The sequence below is a fragment of the Gordionus sp. m RMFG-2023 genome, chromosome 5, assembly GCF_954871325.1.
Source record: "Gordionus sp. m RMFG-2023 chromosome 5, tfGorSpeb1-WG-v2, whole genome shotgun sequence".
In the NCBI taxonomy this organism is placed as follows: Eukaryota; Metazoa; Nematomorpha; class Gordioida; order Chordodea; family Parachordodidae; genus Gordionus; species Gordionus sp. m RMFG-2023.
The window spans coordinates 6,401,326-6,421,157 of NC_088779.1; the positions used below are offsets into that span (position 1 = coordinate 6,401,326).

Below are 19,832 nucleotides of genomic sequence, written 5' to 3' on the forward strand. Positions count from 1 at the left end.
ATTTATTTTATTTTTGAAAGATAAGATAAATAGTTTTAATATTTTAATTTAATTACTATTTTTAAATTTAAATCGTTAATTTTACGATATTGATTATTGCCAAAACAATGTATCATTCCTTTGAAATTTCAACAAAGATTCAACACTTTCTCGTTTTTTATTAATTGGATATAAATCTTCTTATGAATTCGCTAATTATTTAAGATTTGATTCATTTCGGAAGATATTATTTTTCCCATAATTAAAAAAGGAAAAAATAAAAAAGGTATAATTATTATATAAATAATTTTTTTAGATTTTAATTTTAAAAATAATAGTATCTTATATTATATTTTATCTGCCTAATCTTTATTTAAGTAGGAATGGTTTTTTTAAATATAATGATTATTTCCATTTTGAAGGATTTCGGGGCAGGTAAGAACAGTTAATTTAAGATCCGTCAATCATGATTTTAAAGTTATGTTATAATTAACGGCTAATTTTATTTTGTTGGCCATTTTATCATTCCTTTTTTTTAAAAAACAAAAAATTATGGCAAATAAATGAAAAATTTTTTAAAAAAAATTGTGGGTGGTCAAGGAATTGGGATAGATGGCTTTCTAAAAAGAAAGTTTATTTGCATTTTTTTTTAAACCCAACGCCTAAAAGTTTTTCTTAACCTTTATTTTTTGCCCCCCTCTATTCGATTTTATAGTAACGATTCCAAAATTGTCGGACTTGGACCAGCATTTCCTTAATTCAATCGAGCCGGATTTCGGTTTTAACATCGGGTTCGACCATATAAAATTTTGAAAATATTATTGGTTTTTTAATGATATGCTTCTATTTAATAAGAAAAACATTAAATATTTTTCTTTTTTATTTTCTAGAAGAAAAAATCTTAACTTTATTTTCACTTCTCAGTGTCCAATATTTATGATCTTTGAATTTTTTCAGGATTGGACTTGGATCTTTGAGAAAAATAAGAATCTGACCAGATTGGTCGGAGAGTCCTATATTTTAAATGGGGTGAGATTCAAAACATTTTGCATTATATTGACTTTTAATATTACTAAAAGCTAAATTAAAAGGCAATGATGACACATATGCCATCGGCTGATTTTTTCGCTTCAAATTACACCTTCCGACCCGATATACCGCCGTATTTCGCGAACAACAGTTATTATTTCATGAATCCAGCAATAGGTCTCGGAAATGGTAATCAAATGGGTTACCGAGATAATTATAACCCAGCCGTCTTCAACACCTCATTAGTCACTTCCTATGATCGTTTGAAAGACACCAAAAATGGGTATATTATATGTCCATATACATGTTTATTATTTCCGAAAAACTTTTATAATATAGATGTAGTACCTTTTTGGAGGGATCTTGAAAAGTTTATTTTTACCAATATGTCTTGATTATATTGCGATATATTATCATATATAATGTAGATCCACCGATGTTCTACATATGTCACCTCCATCTGATCCCAGGCTCTCCAGAGACGAATCTTTGCTGCAAAATGAGTTGAGCCACCCAGAAACAATGAGATTTACATCTAACAACACTGATTTTAAGGGAGCAATTAATGGGCAAGACGGAGAAAACATTCAACCAAAGGGAGACTATATGGCCAACACAAGCAATGCCAATAATTTAGAGTTATGGGACAAAATGTGGCGCCATTATAATAGATGTCTCTATGCCGCCAACACTCCTTCAATGATAAACAAAGATGTTTTGACTTCAAATATCAGTTACAATAATTACTATCAATCGTATTCGACTTATCCTTCTTCTTTCCCTCAGCAAACTCATGTGAATAATAACAATATCAATTATCAGCATCAACCCCCTATGACTAATTTGACTAGTTCACAAAATTTACCAAATTTTCCCACATTTTACCAATCCTTAGCCCTTAGCGACAATAATGACGTCACGTCTCGCGTTGACACGCCAATCATCCAAGCCAAAGAAGGTGGTGAAAATAACGCGGTTAGCCACAACATAGACAGGCTTATCAATACGAATAACGTCATCTCTGAATCTCGTTGCTCGGGATTGGTAAAAAATTTTGACGATATCGATGATAGTTCACTACCCGTTAAAACCGCCCTGAGTTCTCCGCTGATTCAAAGTCCGTTTCCTCTCCCGCATCAAAACATTTTCCTGAACAACATGAATTATTGTCAAAATTTTGTTCCTTGCCCGGCGCCGCATATTTTCGCGCCATTTTATCACCCCAATAATGGTAGCGTAGGCGGATATTTCAATGCTTTAGACGACGACAATGGGTCTAGGTGCAGGAATAAAGGTTTTTTTTTTTAAAAAATCAACAATTTTATTATTTTAATTTTAAAATGATATATAATATATATCTATTTTGAACGTGATCCTTATGATTCTCAAGGTGCCATCTCAGCTTACATTTTTTTTACCCTTAGAGGTATTTGAAAAATATAATACTTTAATTTTAAGCGGTAAATTCTGTCACAATCGCTAGTATATGACACATAATAATTGGGTGTTATAAAAAAGAATTTATAATAAAACGCGCGATTTTTGGCTCGGTAAAAAAAATTACTGGAGCTAGGACAGGACCCTAAAACAAATTTTCAAAATGCTTATTACATTTTCCATATACCCCTAGAACTTTTAATTTTTCTATAAATATTTGAAAATTTGTCGAAACTATAAAAAAAAAAATCATTTAAATATGGCTTAAATTTAAATATTTTTCTCTTTTTTTTAATGTGGAAAATTTATTGCCATTCCATGCCTATGCCATCGTTTATAAAGATGGATGATAATCTAATGATATTTAAATGAGATAATATGAATAATAATTATTATTATAATTTATATATATAACTATAAAAATAAACTAAAACTAGAAACAATTAAGACAATTATAATCATTAAAAAATAAAAAAAATTTAATCTTTTTTATTAAATTAATTAATAAAAGTTTAAAAAATTTTTTTTTTATATAATAACTTAACTTACAAAAATAATTTTATATAAAAAGAGAGAGATTAATTTGTATTTTTTTTTCCAAAAAAGCCAAAGATGTATAAATTAACACCATATGTGGAATGTGGATTTAGAAGATTTCTTTTTCTTTCAGCTTATTTTTCCCAATTTAAAAAAAAATAATTATATTTAAGAGAGAAAAATTAAATGTTTTATAAGATATTTATGTATGATTATTTATGTACTATATTGGAATATAGATAAATACATTTTATAATGCATAATATTTAATTTTAATAAAATATTATTTCTAGATTTATCTCAAAATTTTTTAAAATATAATTATTATAAAATATATAAAAAAAATGGTTCAAAATTTTGTTTATCAATTGAGAATGAGATTATTTGATGATATAGAAGAGAGATTATATAACTTGTTATAAAATAAACATTTTTTCTTTGTAAGCAGTAGAATTTATTTATTATGTGGGCTAGAAGTCCGCAAATGGACTCATTCTGACGGGTTGGGTCGACGGGAGAATTTGAATGATCTTATGGTGGGATGGATTTGATAATTATTGTTATAAATTATTATAAGTAAAAAATTAAAAAAATAAAGAGCCAAATCAACCAACCATATAGAGACATTGGGTAGGCGGATTAAACAATTTTTTTTTTAATAAATAGGTTAACCGTGCCTTTAATTTAAGCTATAGGTTGTCTTTTTTTTACTATCTAGGTGTTGAGAAAACACTATAATTCACAAAAAGCATATGTATGATTACAGGACATTATATAATTTTTAAAAAAGCTATTATCTGACATGGCAGAATTAATAGTGTCATTTTTAGCCGATTATAAAAATAGGGAAACTGAATCATTAAACGAAAACCATAACCTCAGCTTCGGCGTTTTTTCTGGAAAGATGGCTCAATCTGGGAGACAGCGGAACAAATAATATCTCCATTTAATTTTAGTAATTAGAAAGACGTAGAGGAGACTTTAAAATAATTTATTATTCGAACCAACAACACCATTCCAGCTCTTGTCATTAGGCCTTGTTTTTAGTATAGCGATGATATCAAGCGATATGATTGTTCACTAGCTAAAACGATAGCTTTACTGTATTTATTACAATATATTTTATAAATTAAGCAGCGCGACGCTTTTCATGGTCACTATAAATGAGGCCTTAGACTTAACTCAAATTAAAATTCGGCCATGCTGCGAGTAGGACTAACGCCTTTACTCTTACCTATCGAAGCGATTGATTTAGCATAAAAAATAATATTATTGCTTGTATATCCGAACCGCCCCACTGCTATATTTTATCGCGGTTTTTGATCTAGCCCATAATTAATTTTACACAGGACCCGTAAAATATTTGTACAAGTTTTTTTTTGGTTCGGTCCTTAATATTCCTTTATGAAGGAGAGCGACATAAATAGGACTAATTGCGCAATTTGTCCGGCTCGCTTCTAGATTCTTTTTTTACTCAGACGAGTCGGGCTTCGAGCCGGGCCCCGCCAATCTCATAATGCATGTACTACATCTACAGTATTGTCATTTAAAATAATTTTAGATGAAAACTATGACCCATTTAAGTTGAACCTCGCTACTAAGCCTCGCAAAGAAAGGACCGCTTTCACGAAATATCAACTACAAGAGCTGGAACGAGAGTTCAAACATCATAATTATCTTACCAGGCTTAGGAGGTACGAGATAGCGGTCACTTTGAATTTAACCGAGCGTCAAGTTAGTTATTTTAAATTTTATTCTTTACTTCCTTACAAATTTTGATTCGATTTATTTTACTGACAGGAGAGACCGGGGAGGATGGATGGGTAAAATTTCCCATGGACTCGTATAAATCTATTCTTTTATCTTTTAAAATATCAAATATATGGTGGTTAATTTTTTTTAAAATAACATTATCAATCGTATTTTATGATTATACTCCAAACGGAAAAATATTTTTGAATTTAACAATTTTAGCAATGACTTTTGATCTAATCTTAATTTATATTAATTAAAATGTATAAATTATGGACATAGGTTATACAGAATTTTTCTAAGGGGGGGGGCGGTGGCGATGTTATATTAAGTGAAGTTTTCCACCATAAATTTTATTTTGTACCTTTAGTCCACTTATTGTAAGCCTAGCATGTGTTGTTAAAAAGGCTAACTAAATATTTTATTCAAAAAAAAGATTACGTAAGGCTGAAGATTGATCTCATAAATGGCACAAAGATTTGGGCATCTATTAGCAAAATCTCGAGGCTTAGACAAAATTTCTGGCTAATATTGAGTTAGCCGTTTTTAATCGGCACGAATCGAGCCGTTTAACAATACCTGACTATATTAAATTATAATAGAAATAATATTGGGCTTTCACTTTTTATAAAAATGCTTTTTTTTCTGATAATTTTAAATTATAGTTGTTATTTTAATAATCTATTAGCCTTTTCTAATTTTTTTTCTTTCAAATTATTCTTTAAAGTGATTATTTGAGGAGAGTGGTGAAGAGGGATGCATAGGTGGAAAACATTTATCAGCTTAAAATGATATTTACGTAGGCAAATTTGCGATGTTACTGGTGTTCTATAGGTGCTGAAATACATTTCCAATCTAATCCAAATTTTCAAATTTAAATATCGCTCTCAGTAGATGGTTTAAAATTGAGGGATTGCGAATCTCTATAAATTGATATCCCAACACATTTTATTATATTGACGAAAATATAATTTATTTATTTAAAATAAAAATAATAAAATTAACCTAGGTTAAAGTATGGTTCCAAAATCGGAGAATGAAATGGAAAAGAAGCAGAAGTTTAGCTGTTAATTCTTCCGACTCCGATAATTCCAGTTCCGATACATTGCAACAATACAATTGTTGCGACTTAAATTATTCTCAAACGCAGCAACTAAATAAAGCATCGTCTTTAAATCCTAAAAATTCCTTATTATAATCATTACTCTTATAGACTTGATATCAATGTACCTTTTAATTTTTATCCTTAAAATAAAATTTATAAGTAAACATAATTTATAGTATAATATAAATATTAATTTTGAAATATTATTTATAATGTGAGTCTAATCTAATAAAAATATTATTTCAATTTAAAGTTTCATTAAAGCTATGTTTTTTAGATCAAAATTGTTTGGCTATGCTTATAGGAGATAAATATTATGTATAAATTCTTTTTTAAACTAAAAAATAGTAATTTTATGGCAGAGCATAGGTTAAATGTTTGAAGTTTGAACATATTATTTAATGGTTAAATTTCCTTAATGCTTTAATTAATCGTGTTAAATAAATGCCCCCCCCCCTCTCCCATACGCTTAGATTCAAATTTAGCTCCAATCGAATGCTGGATTAGGACGATGAAATTTACATTAAAAACAAATATTAAATTTAAATTCATAATGCACAGAACCTACATGACAGGGGGGTGGGGGATAAGAACAGGTATCTAATTTTTTAAGAAGGTATGGGATAGGGGTAAATATCTATGGTGGGCAGGCTGTAGCTATAAAAAATTATTTAATACCTTTATTGTAGACTTTTTTAATCTACAACGTAGATATATTGTTAAATATAGACAAAATCTATTATTGCATACAAAATACAATCATAGTCATTGAGTAATTACACAAAAAACCTAATTCTGGATAATTTTCTGTTATATTTTTAAAGGGTAGACATTCTATTACACATAAATTTATGCCAAACAATACCCTATAATAAAAATATTCATCGTAAAAGAATAGAAGGCTTTCTTCTAAATAATAATTCATTGACATTCACAATTTTCATAGTTTGTAGTAGAGTGTCAACTTCCCCCCCCCCACCCTACCTTCGGAAATTTATCTGTTCTCGTAAATATCTAATAAAAAATTTTCCCTGCACTCCCCCCATTGGCTCTTACACTTTCTGAACGATAGAAGCAGTATCCCCCTTAGTAAACCCCTCCTCTTTTCAAAAAATCAATTTATTTTTTTTGACTCCTTTTATGTTGTTGAAAACAAGAGAGACACGTATGATTCTTCTCACTCCCATCAAACTGGGTAAAAAGAGATATATGGGGGTTAATTTAAAATAACAAGAATCATCGGCCTATTTTTGGGCAGGCTGCAGTTACCTAGATTCATGCTAACGCTTGTGGGCATTAAAAGAATATTTAAAAGAGCTCATACCTGCTATAAGTAAAATTATGGTTGATATGGGTCTTGAAAGTTAAATTTAGTTTTTATTTAATAAGATTTATAAGTTTACAAATAAGTTCATGTGAGTGATTAGTGCTGAGATTTGTTTTGTAAATATTCTATAGATTTACTACATCTCTCTCCATTGAATCGATTTATCCTAAATGAATAAAATTGAGTATATATCATTTAATTTTTATGTTCTTTCACAATAAATTCATAGAAACAATTCTTTCACTTAACAATTGATCAAATTCAATATCCATTTGCATCGGAAAACAACCTCCTGATTTCATTTTCAATTTTTAAGAATTTTATAAAATGGTTAAATTACGAAGTCCATTGTGGTACTACAAATCCTTGTTTTAATTTTTGGCAGTACATGTGGTAGTAGGAATAGTTTAATAAAATAGATAAATTAGGGAAAGCAGAAAATTGGAAAGTAAACGATAAGGAAAAATAAACCAATAGTTTTTACAGTCTGAAGCATTTGTCTCATATCAGAAGATGAATGTATTTAACAAGTCTTTAAATTATTTAGCCTTCTTATCATGTGTAATAATTACAACCCTCCTCCCCCCTTCCTCACTTTTTTAGTCATCGACTTAATATTTCAGAATTTTGACATTCTAAAACTTGATTTAAAATTAATTGGTAAAATTTACAGTTAGCCTCAATATCATCATAAAAATGTCTTTACCATCGTTCCCTAAAAAATAGCTTTATTACCATATCAAATGCAATATATAACACACAGGTTTAAAAGCTAAAATATATTATTATATTTAATAATGAAAGTATATGTATTCCTTTTTGGATTGTATTGTGTGAAGCCTATAATTACCAAAATCAAAAGGTAGATTTCTTCCCTTCACTCAATTAAATGTATTTGAAAAACATTCAAAAAATTAGTGTCATTTCGTAATAAAAATAAAAATATTTTAAATTAAACTTTTCAAATTAATCATGCTATCTTTTGACAATTGAATTTGCTTTATTGCAAACCTTATAACTTTCGATATGGTTTGCAATGTGTATAAGCCAAGCTTGTTTAAACAATATTTTATTCAAAACACATAGTGATAAAAAATCAACCCTTTTTATTCTGAAACCTCTAGATATTATAGAAATGGCAAGGCATAGCCACGTAATTATAAATATATCCGGTCACCGTTTAGCATATATCAATATTAGATAAATTTATTTTAAAATTATTTGTGTGCATTCATTAAACCATATGATCGAAGAAAAGCTGAAATACAATTTTGGGAAAAAATTAAGGTAAAGGATAAAAGTTTTTAAATGACAATAGTTCAACCATATTAAGCGCAATATCCTTTTATACATTTTTGTTAACAATATATTTAATATTAAATATGATATTCCTTAACTATATATATAATGTTTGTTAAAAGATTGTTGGAGGTAATATATTTTCCATTATATATAATATATATATATAAATAATTTTTTTTTATTTAGTCATAAAAAATATAAGGCATTTATTAAAAAGCTTAAACGGCAAAAAAAGAGGAAAGATAGAGCTATAAACCTCAAAAATGGCAAAATCAAAGGTTTTTTTAGAGTAGTATTTATAAATTAAATTATTGATATTAGAAGAAGAAATTTTCGCCCAAACACCTGGGTATTACAAATGGAAAGCTGACCAAGAGAAATTGCGATATTTAAAAGAAGAAAATGAGAAAAATCAAATGTATTATATTAATATACTATTCTAAATAATTTTTACTAAATTGTAAAATATATCCTATCTGTCATTTTAAAATTTTCCTAGTAATGATAAAAGCAATTTTATTTACTATTGATTATAATATTATTCAACAAATAAAAAACAAGTAATTATAGATTAAATTTTTATTTGGTAGAATGGTTCTACATAAAAATACCCCCCCCCCCCCCCTTCCCCCCCCCTTGTAACCCCAATCTTTCCCTAATAAATATAAGTAATAGTAATTTTATATACTTATTTATTCTTTTCTTATAATTAATGTTGTTAAATGCTCCATTTGGGCCAATTTTTAAGAATAATAAACTCAATGTGTCAGATTACTTAAATTTCAATAGCCATCTACAATCAAAATCTTCAGGCTTGCATAATATATTTCTCGATATAATATTGAGTTAGCCATTTAAAAATCAGTTCAAATAGAGTGATTAAACAATATTAACTATTATTAAAATAGTAATCTAAGCTTTATACTTTATTTCAAAATATACCTAGATCTTAAATCTAAAAAAAATTTATTTCTATATTTAGGAAAATAAAAATTTTAATACTTATTTCAAATAACTTAAAATAATGTTTTTATTTATGATATCTGAAAAAAGCTCTGAGAATAATAGGTTATGGCTTCTTAGGGAAAAACAAGCCATAGATGCTTTCAATATAAAGAAATATCAACAAGTATATTATTTAAAAAGATTTTATTTTGTTTTATGATTTTATTTAAAAAAAATATATATAGAAAATATAAAAAATTAAGAAGCACAGTTGGGAGTTTGTATTGTTAAATTACTCATATAAATCCAAATATCCCAACTCCTTTTAAAAGATGATAATCTACCTTAAGATTTATTCACATTTTATTAGAGCTCATGAACCACCCCATGAAAATTTTTTAATGGTTTTTCAACTTAGCTCATAATTATTTTTGCCCATTCTAGCATCTAAGATAATTTATAGTGCAAGTTGTCCAACCCATGCCTTAATTATTTTTGATGGATGGGAAAAGATAGATTAGTTTTTCCTAAGTTTTAAAAATAAATGTAATTAAATGGTCTAAACCATGAAAGTATTTTGCTCAAGTTGCCCAGCCCAACCCTAAAATCTTTTTACTGTACAGGGCAGCAAACTTGAGTTATGTTGGGCAAGATGTTTACAACTCATTTTTTTGACTATGGATTTATTCATAGTTTCTACCCCTTATTTCTTTGATTGTATTGTAAGGGTGGCTCACTGATGTATTTTGAGTAGAGTTGCTTGACCTACCACATAATGGATCATGAGTTTAGATTGAGAGAAAAAGCAATAGTAATATGGATATGTTTGTTCTTTATTACTGTGATTAAAGAAACTCATGGTATACACCTTTCTAAAAATATGCATTGTATACTTTTGATAGAATTGCTTATAGATATATTGATATTCAAAATTAGTTGGATAGCTCAACCCTATTAATTAACAACACTAATTGGGAAATTAAAGCCCCCCTTCCAGCAAAATATTAGCACACCAAAAAATTCCCCACTTAATTCTTGCATAAAAAAATAGAACATATTAAATTTTAAATTAATTTTTGGTGTATTGAATTAATAAATTTTTTTTAAACATCAATATGATATTTAAAAATATTTTTTTTTTACATTATCTTATGTAATTCTTGTTTGAAATGGAATGAACTTCACACTATAATATTTTTTTTATAAATTTAAAACGGTTTATGAAGTTTTATAGATTAAAAATTGACTTACAATTTTTGCATTTTCTTTTTAAAATATTGTAAATTAAGTTATCTTTATATACAAAAAAATATTTTTTTTAGCACTTTTTTAAACTTTCATGGATATGTAATTCATCATTATAACATATTGTTTATATATTTAAAAAAATATATATTTAGTCACCAATCCATATTCTTAAAGTAGACCGATCTATTAAAAAAGCAGCAATCAACATCGAAAAGGCTCCCCCCAGAAAAGTAACAAATATGCAAATTACTATAAATAATTTTTTAAAAAAAATTTCCGCCTCATATTAATTTCATACAATCATCAAAATAAGTGCCAATATTTTTTTTTAAAACTGGTTACATTTACAAGCATCACTTATTACTAATTTTTTTTTAGTCCAGCCCATTAGTCCTGTTAAATGGCTCGTTTTGAGCCGATTTTTAAAAACGGCTAACTCAATACTTCATCCAGAAAAATATTACACAAGCCTGAGGATTTTGCTCATAGAAGGAAAATAGGTATACATATATTATCGAGATCTTGAGGCTTGGGCAATATTATTTAGGCTAAAATATTGAGTTAGCCGTTTTTAAAAATCGGCTCAAAACGACCCGTTTAACAACACTACAGCCCATCCGGGTTTTCTTTTCTTTTTTTTTTAGAAGCAATCCCAAATTGTTTAAAATTTCTTTATTTTTTTTTTAAAAAATAATTTTGTTTTTGTAAATTCCTTCAAAAGAGGAAATTGAAAATTTGAGTAGGGAATGAATGAATTTCAAATGATCCATTATTATCAAACCTACTTATTTTAAAAAGTTATCGGTCGAGCTTGATTTTTTAAAACACGATATAGTTTTGCTAACTTCACTTTTCCGGATATACCAACCGAGTTCCGGGCCGGGTCTCTATGCCTTTAGGATACAAATATCGTTTTGTTACATTTGTAAAATTTTAATCTATTTTGTTGAAATTGCATTACAATTTGCATACAAGACAAAATAAGAGGGATTTTTTTAAAAAAAAAATATCCTATATTTTAACTATTGCAATAACATTAATTTATTGGAGTATTCTTATAACGTTTAAATTTTTGGGGAGAAAAATGATCACGTAACAGGGGACCTGTTTGGGGATGGGCATCAAAATGGGTTGAAATTAAAGAAAAATATTATATTTCGCTTAAATATATATAGTAGGCCACAAAAACGAATACAAATTGAACAATGATTTGATTCGTATAATTACGAATTGAAAATTATTGTATTCGTTTTTGAATAGGCTTAATATATTTAATATATATTTGTTTTTTGAATTTACTTGTATTGAATTTTAAGAAATATATATATTTTTTTAGAAATTTAAAATATTTGCATTTGATTTTTTTTTAGTGGAAGTTTGGAATATAATTTCTATTATGCAATTGCGAACAACATATATTTTTTTCCATGATTTCTATTTAAGAAATTATATCGTGTAAAGGTCGATATTTATGTTGACTATATTGATTATATCACTAATCAAATTGATTTACAGTTTAGTAAGCATAAAATAGTTTCTTAAACTCTTATTTATTTATTATTTATATAAAGTACTATTTTAAATAAAGTAAATTTGTTACTAAACAAAAATTGGGAAAAAATTTAATAAATTTTAACAAATTCTTATTGAGAGTAGAATATACTAGATAGCAAGGTTAGTGTTTATAATGGCACAACATCATACCTTTTGTTCCTAAGAATAATTGAATGCCGACTTCATTTAATCAATCAGGTGGTTAGTTTTTTAATGTTAAGGCTAAAAATTATCGCTGTAAGTACAATTTTTCGATTTGAAATATAGTTATAGTCAGCATAGAAACATAGCGTCGCCCAACGAATTGATAGAGATACCATCCTAAATACCGTCAAAGAAAATGCTTTTTTTTATAAAAAATGTTTTTATCATTCGGTTTTATAAACATTATCTCTTCACATAATTTGTTTCTAGAATTATGCACGGTCCGAACTGGCTAGTGGAGTTTTTTTGGAAAGGTTTTTCCGGATCGTAATTTTCTTAGCCCGACCTAACCCATATAATTATTTAAGTTGCCCGGCCCCATAATCTGTTTGGGATTCGGGCCATGCCTCTCATTTTATTTTGTGCTAAATATGCGATAACTCCTGCAATAATATGCATTATACTTTGCAATAATTGTTAACTTGTGTGTGTATATATATAAGTGTTATCATTAACGTAAATCGCGTCTTATATTTGATGCTATTTTTATATATTTTTAGAGAAGTTTAGATGATGAAGGGATAACTCATTTTTAACCCTGCATTCACGTTTAGCGCGAATTCGCAGCTAAGTATACAAAAATAACAGCATATTTTGTATACTTCACAATTTTTTACACTTCGCCACGAATTCGCAATAATTATGAATGCAGGGTAATAGAGAGGTGACATCGTTACGCAACGGGTTAAATGATGCTATAACTTTAATGTTAATAATGATCCAGTCCTTGCCGCAAACTCTTTATTTCGCACCCTTGTGATGATAAGTAAGGTAGGCGCGACATAGTTATAATTAACGAATGAGACTCTCTTCTCTTATATTTCTAACGATTTATAAGTGATTTACCGATACCTAAAAATGGCCGAACATGAATTTCGTTTTAAAAAAAAAATAAGGCTAATATTTATGTTTTCTTCTATATACAATCTGCCATTTTTTTAGCATTTACAAAATCGACCAACACATAACCCACTTGCCCCTCTCAATTACAATGTGGTGACCATATCGAATGAATCAGAGCTCTCACATGTTGAACATTCCGAGCTTTCGCATATTGAGAATCTTGAAAAGGCGCCAGCCGAAATTCCTGCGTGTCATTATTTCCAAAAAGTCGGGGCTTGTAAATATGGTGCCAGGTATTTTTTTCCCCATTTATCCATACTTGCTATGTAAATAATATATATTATTATTTTTTTGATTAGTGGAAGATTAAAAGTGTAGAATATACGAATAAAGTTAAGATTGCATTGCTACGAAAAACATTATTTAGATTATATACATAAACCTAGGTTTTAGCTGAAAACCTATCAATTTAGCGTCGGGGTTATTTTCTCTTTTTGTTTTTGTTGAAAAGATAGCTCAACTTTAAAAAAGCAGAAATTAATTAACTCGCGCATAAATTGCCTACCGTATTTTTTTCCGGTACACGCCTGTCAAATCAGCAGTACTTTATTTTAGTACCGCCACGCAACTACAACCCTCAAATAATAAAGAAAGAATTTATTTATTTATCTTATGATTTATTTGAAGATGCAATAAAAGACATGATTACCCGGAAACTAGTAACACTTTACTCTTTCCTTCCATGTATACCGAACCTACTGACTTGGATTCTATTCAATTCGATGGACAAAAACCTACCCCTCATTATAAGGTTTGTTTGGTTGATTGGATTTTAATAATCTTTTATTTTAAATATAAATTATACGCAATATATAATATAAGGGCCGCTATCTTATAAAGCCAGTTCATCCCTTCATTATTACACTATATTATATAATATCGCGTCATGTTAGATTAGTGTCGTTTAAACGGCTCGATTTAGCCAATTTTAAATTAAAATTTTTGCCAAAAATAATATCATGTAGGCCTCGAGGTTAGATTATCACAAATCTTTCTACCAGCTGGAGACCAGAAAAAAAAATTACTTATTAAAATTAGTTAAAATAACAGAAACATCAATTTTTTAAAAAATTTATTTTATAATAAATTTAAAATTTTTTTACGAAAAATGGAAGACTCTTAAATATAACAAAAATGATTCCACGAAAAAATGATCAAAATTTTTTTTAAAATTTTTTTTTGAATAAAAAAACAATTGTTTTAAATATGAAATCTTTTTAAATAGGATATCTTTTTAAATAGGAAATCTTTTATAAACAAAAATCGTAAATTACATATTATATTTAACATATAATTTAAAATTAATAAAATGAAAGTTTAAAATAAAAAAATAAATATTTTAAAATTAAAAAAAGGAAGCTTCAACCCTGGAACCCTAAATTTTAAAAAGGGTTTGGGTTAAGCGAAATATCAAGGTTTCAGAGTTCTCGTCCCTGGTTTTGGGATCCATTAATTGTTTGTACTATTCAAGAATTTTGTCCCGAGATTTTTTATTTAGCCTTTTAGCCGAAATTTACGCTTATTCGGATTCATTTAAATCTTTATACGAATTATCAATTTAAAATTATTCCATTAAAAAAATAGGAGTTTTATCGAGACGTATACGCTGAAATGGAAAAATCGGGACTAATTGCCAGAATGGTTACTTGCAAAAATTTTGACGCCCATTTAAGGGGAAACGTTTACGTGCAATATGAAGAGTAAATATCTAAAAAATTTTTAAAAATAATGTTTTAATTACTTCTAGAAGACGTATAACTTTAAACTACAGTGTTGTCAAAATAAATATATGTAACTTATTGCTCATGACTAGTTAATTTTTTTTTTAGACAAAATGTATCTCTAATTAATTAAGTATTTATTCTTAAATTACAAGCTACTCAGTTGCTTTGAGGTAAAATGTAACCCTAACCTATAATAGTAACGATGAATAATTTTAGCAACATTAGCTAGCAGGAGATCAAGAAAGGGGGTTTGCCCGAGCTCCCTAAAAAATTTTTTTAAAGATTTATAATTGAGTTTTTTTGGCCTCCCAGAAGATTAACATTTTTGATTTGAATATTCTTGAATTTTCGAGAATAATCGGCGCTTTTTTAAAATGAGTTTTAATAACAACTAATAGTCATGGGGGGGGGTGGATGTACATAAACAAAAATATTTATTGGTATTTCTGTTGACATTGGCATAGTGTCTTACCACATATTGCAATACTTTCCATCTTCACTACATTTTATATTATAGAAGGCAGCCTAAGAAATTTATTTGTATTCTATTTGTTATTTCATCAATAATCGTGGGTACAAAATTGAACGTTTCAAACCACCCCCCCCCCCTGTATTTCAAATGGCATTCTGCAAATTGTTCATTACCGTTTGGCGTTAGAAATCATTTAAAAAATGCAAACTGGCTTCTTTTTATTACTTTTTTATTCATTTATTTTGCACGTTCCTCTACGACCATTTAAGAACTCGGGTTTTTTCGCAAGAAAGCCGGCAAAACTTAATTCACAGATAAGAATAATATAATGGGGGGGGGGCACTAAAAATCTTTTCCTATTTGTTTAATTATATGTAAATTAAATTAAATTAAATATTATATAAAATATATAAAAAGATGACTTATCTTTTAAAAATGAAATATTTATAAATTAATCTTAAAAAGGCAGACGATATTTATAAAACCAATTCTTTTAAAAAATTTTGAAACCAAGGCTGCATTTATAGTAAACGTTATCTTCTAACGCAACGTTATTACAGCTGATTCAGTTTTAAAAACTAATTTAAGATAAAGCTACCTAAAGCTATAATAAAATTTGAAAATCATGTTGCGATGCTTTAAAAATTTGCCAAACAATTATAAAAACAATAGTGAATTCGATAAAAAGGTTAATGATTTTTTAAAAATATTATATAAAATAATTATATCTATTTTAGCGTTATCTTATTAAATTAGTTTTTAAAACCGAATCAGCTGTCATAACGCTGATTTAAATAACCCAACGGTTGAAGATAACGCGTTTACTATAAATGCTGCCCTATACTAATAAAAAAAACTGCCAAAATTAAAAAATATACGGCGAAACGCAAACTCAATATGGGCTCACTATTACGTCATTTTTTGAATGATAAATTAATATAAATTATGGTAAAATAAGATAAGTTGCAAACATATTGCATGTTTTTTCAAAATAATTATTGTCAAAAATAAAAGGATCGAATCGGCGGTTGAAGCATTCAAAACTGTAAATGGGAGATGGTACGCCGGCAGAAAATTATCTTGCTATTTTGTTAGTATTCCCTCTTGGAGATCATCTATTTGTGGTTAACGATACTTACTGATATATTGATTGACATTTTTATTTTTATATTACAACGCCAAAGTGTTTTTTTTTTCAGTCATTGTGTTATTTTCCCCTGTTTAATCATTTTTTTTGAGCGCGTTTTTAAAAAATCTAATTTAATCAAAATATTCGAGCATGTTTAGAAAACCTATTCTGGGAATTTTTAGAAAATTTAATCTTGAAAGTTTGTATTATTTTGCTCATAGACTCAAAATTTAACGGCAAAATTGTTTGAAATTCATAGTGTAAATAAATATTCTAAACATGCTATAATACATTTCCGGTAATATCTTATTTTTAAATTTAAAAAAGCTCGCTCAAAAAAATGGTTTAAAGTTGTCATAAAATAACACATTGACAGAAAAACACATTAACGCTGTTTCCATTTTTACTAATAATATGATTTGTTTTACACACATTTCCATGTATGTTTAAAAACATTCTTATATAGTTATTTTACTTGGCTTAATTATTGTAAAAAAGACATTTTGATATAATGTAGAAAAAACTATTATTAAATTTTTTTTAAGACTTATAAAAATTGGGAAATTGGGTTGTGTTCAAAACTTGTTTCAAAAGTTCTAAAACTTTAGTGAGAAGATACACGTTTAAGTTATTAAATTTTCTTTTTAATGTTAAAGGTTTTAATATTTATGAATATAGTTTTTTATTATGTTTTGGTAGCAAGGTTATAAGAGAGGGATGATGAAAATTTTTAATTTTTTTATAATTTTACTTTTTTAAAATACTTGAAAAATTTGTTTAAACTTAATAAAGTAATATAATATATTAATATTTTAATTTTAGTCATCTAAATATTAGAAATTAGAGCATTAAATTGGATTAATTTCTTAATAAACTTAAAAAAAAAATTCGAATTTAGGGTTTTTATGTTTAGATTTTTTTAATGATCAATTCGAGATATCAAAATATCAAAACCATTTATCATATTCTATTTATATAAATGTTGTATGATACATATCAATTATAAATTTAATCATATAAAGGATTGCATCTAATTCCATCTTCAATGAATTTTGTTGTGTGGGAATAAGAATTTGCAAAATCATATATAAAATAACTCTTTAAAATATGCGTAATAGCATAATTTCTATTTTATTAATTGGTTTAGGATAATTTGATCTGTTTTGATTTATATAAGAACTTTAATTTCTTTAAAGATGTTTTTCTCAACATGTTTTTTCAAGTAAAAGTTTAAAAAAACTCAACAATTTTTACAACAATTACAACAAGTAAAATAACTATATGCCTATGTCTTCGCTAGCAATAAAAATGTGAATATTCGTGCATTTTTAAAAATGTGAATATTCGTGCATTTTTAAAAATGTGAATATTCGTACATTTTAAAAAATGTGAATATTCGTGCATTTTTAAAAATGTGAATATTCGTACATTTTAAAAAATGTGAATATTCGTACATTTTAAAAAATGTGAATATTCGTGCATTTTATTTTCTTAAAATCTGAAAACAATTTAAACAGACATGATTGATAGCAAATATTTACCAATATCTTTTATGCGCATTAATAAAAAGGTTTTTTTTTTTCAATTACATGCGAAGACGTAGCATACAAAAATGTTTTTAAATAATACATGGAAATAGGTTACAACATTTTTCTTCTTCAAATCTAAGTGCCTTTCATCATCATAGTTGTGTCCTTTTTCAATAACGAATTAGATTTAATGGAGTATAATAAAAGACACGTTTGAGTAGGTAAATTATATCACTTAGATATTTTTTTATAAACTAAGTTTTTAATTTGAATTTTAATGTGATATTTTTAACCCGACCTTTTAACGCGTATTATTATGATTGATAATATAAGGAATAGGATAAGTAGGCGAGTAAAAAATAAAGGACTACGCGCGCGACTATCATTATTTTTGTTATCAGCAAATTTTTCAGCCAAAGGGATACATTTAAATGACTCATTAAATTAATTAAAAACATTTAAATGATAAAAACTTGATTTGGACTTTTTGTTCATTATTATGTGTACCGCCATTTTAATTATGCAAATAATGTTAGTCATATTCACATGTATGTCATTTTTTATTCTACCCTCAAAAAATGATATAAAGTGAGTTAATTTCAAATGTATTCATTTTAAAGCCCTGTATCCGACCTATTTTTTCGGGTTCAACCCCTATCCCAAAATATAAAGATTTTTGTCCGACCAATCCGACCCGATAAAGTTTTTAACAATGTGAAAAAAAATGTCTAAGATCAATCCGTTCCGAAATAAATCGTAAAATCATGATCCGAATCTGACAGAGTTTGAGAAGATTTCCATTTGGTACGCTCAGGGCTCTAATTCATTTTAGCATGACCTTAAGAATTCAAATGTGATTAATTTTTTTAAAATTTATATATGTTAAGGTCTGTACATGAGGGGTCAATGTCCCAAAGGCAGGACCTGCAATTACATTCATTCCTTTCCCGAAGTGCATATAAAAAACTCCATATCTCGATTGAATAGTAAGCATTCATCGATTTTCGAAAATCGCCGATCAACAGCTGACCGATCTAACGCCCCCGATAGACAACCTCATTTGTTAAAACATCGGAAAGAAGCGCGAATGATAAAATTGCATAATAATAATGATGATAATAATTATAAATCTCTCCGCGAAGATAATAAAGACAAAAGGATAGAAAAATACAAAAATAGGAAGAAAGAGAAGAAGAGAAAGAAGAAGAGTAAAAAAGAGAAAAAATCCAAGAGAAAAGAAGTATAAAAAAGAAAGAATGGATGATAGACTAATGTTGGAAAATACAAATTGACTGATAATATCTTTATTATGATTTATCATATAGTGCTTAGTCTAATGATTATTGCTAGTCACAAATGCTCAATTTATTCATCCATGAACATGGATAAACATTGCCATTTTTTCACAACGGGCTGAAACTCAGGATCAGGGAAATAAATATCCTTGAAAATCTTTCTAATTTAACTTTAAAATAATACACTTATTTATAATTTATAACCGACTGTGTTATATCATATTACTATGTTTATGTATTTGCCTAATGTTAATGTATTTTATAATAATAAAATTCTTTTTGATCGGTACATAATTTTTACATGTAGTAACTTAAAAAATATCCGAATTTAAAAAAATCAATATTATTTTACGGATCGGGT

At 27.4% G+C, this 19,832-nt stretch overlaps 2 protein-coding genes across 2 annotated transcripts; both read left to right on the top strand.

Moving 5' to 3' along the window:
* The first annotated feature begins 8 nt into the window (after positions 1–8).
* LOC135929330 (homeobox protein DTH-1-like) lies at positions 9–6,085 on the top strand. The gene is made up of 5 exons (XM_065465863.1): positions 9–265; positions 1,059–1,291; positions 1,437–2,302; positions 4,544–4,716; positions 5,744–6,085. The coding sequence occupies exons 2-5, from the start codon at positions 1,074–1,076 to the stop codon at positions 5,930–5,932; spliced, it is 1,446 nt and encodes a 481-aa protein (XP_065321935.1). The 5' UTR covers positions 9–265; positions 1,059–1,073; the 3' UTR covers positions 5,933–6,085.
* Positions 6,086–8,387: 2,302 nt separating this feature from the next.
* LOC135929434 (U2 small nuclear ribonucleoprotein auxiliary factor 35 kDa subunit-related protein 2-like) lies at positions 8,388–19,752 on the top strand. Its single transcript, XM_065466011.1, has 10 exons — positions 8,388–8,453; positions 8,655–8,746; positions 8,790–8,886; positions 9,522–9,597; positions 10,814–10,891; positions 13,362–13,555; positions 13,950–14,073; positions 14,907–15,022; positions 16,533–16,642; positions 19,064–19,752. The coding sequence occupies exons 1-10, from the start codon at positions 8,410–8,412 to the stop codon at positions 19,420–19,422; spliced, it is 1,290 nt and encodes a 429-aa protein (XP_065322083.1). The 5' UTR covers positions 8,388–8,409; the 3' UTR covers positions 19,423–19,752.
* Positions 19,753–19,832: the final 80 nt, after the last annotated feature.

Bases quoted from the DNA above. Each gene is read 5' to 3' on its own strand.
- LOC135929330 (XM_065465863.1), top strand. From the start codon at position 1,074: ATGATGACACATATGCCATCGGCTGATTTTTTCGCTTCAAATTACACC. The intron at 1,292-1,436 runs GTATATTATATG...TATATAATGTAG, and splicing joins TTGAAAGACACCAAAAATGG to ATCCACCGATGTTCTACATA. The intron at 2,303-4,543 runs GTTTTTTTTTTT...AAATAATTTTAG, and splicing joins GTCTAGGTGCAGGAATAAAG to ATGAAAACTATGACCCATTT.
- LOC135929434 (XM_065466011.1), top strand. From the start codon at position 8,410: ATGATCGAAGAAAAGCTGAAATACAATTTTGGGAAAAAATTAAG. The intron at 9,598-10,813 runs GTATATTATTTA...ATATATATTTAG, and splicing joins ATATAAAGAAATATCAACAA to TCACCAATCCATATTCTTAA. The intron at 13,556-13,949 runs GTATTTTTTTCC...ATTTATTTGAAG, and splicing joins GCTTGTAAATATGGTGCCAG to ATGCAATAAAAGACATGATT.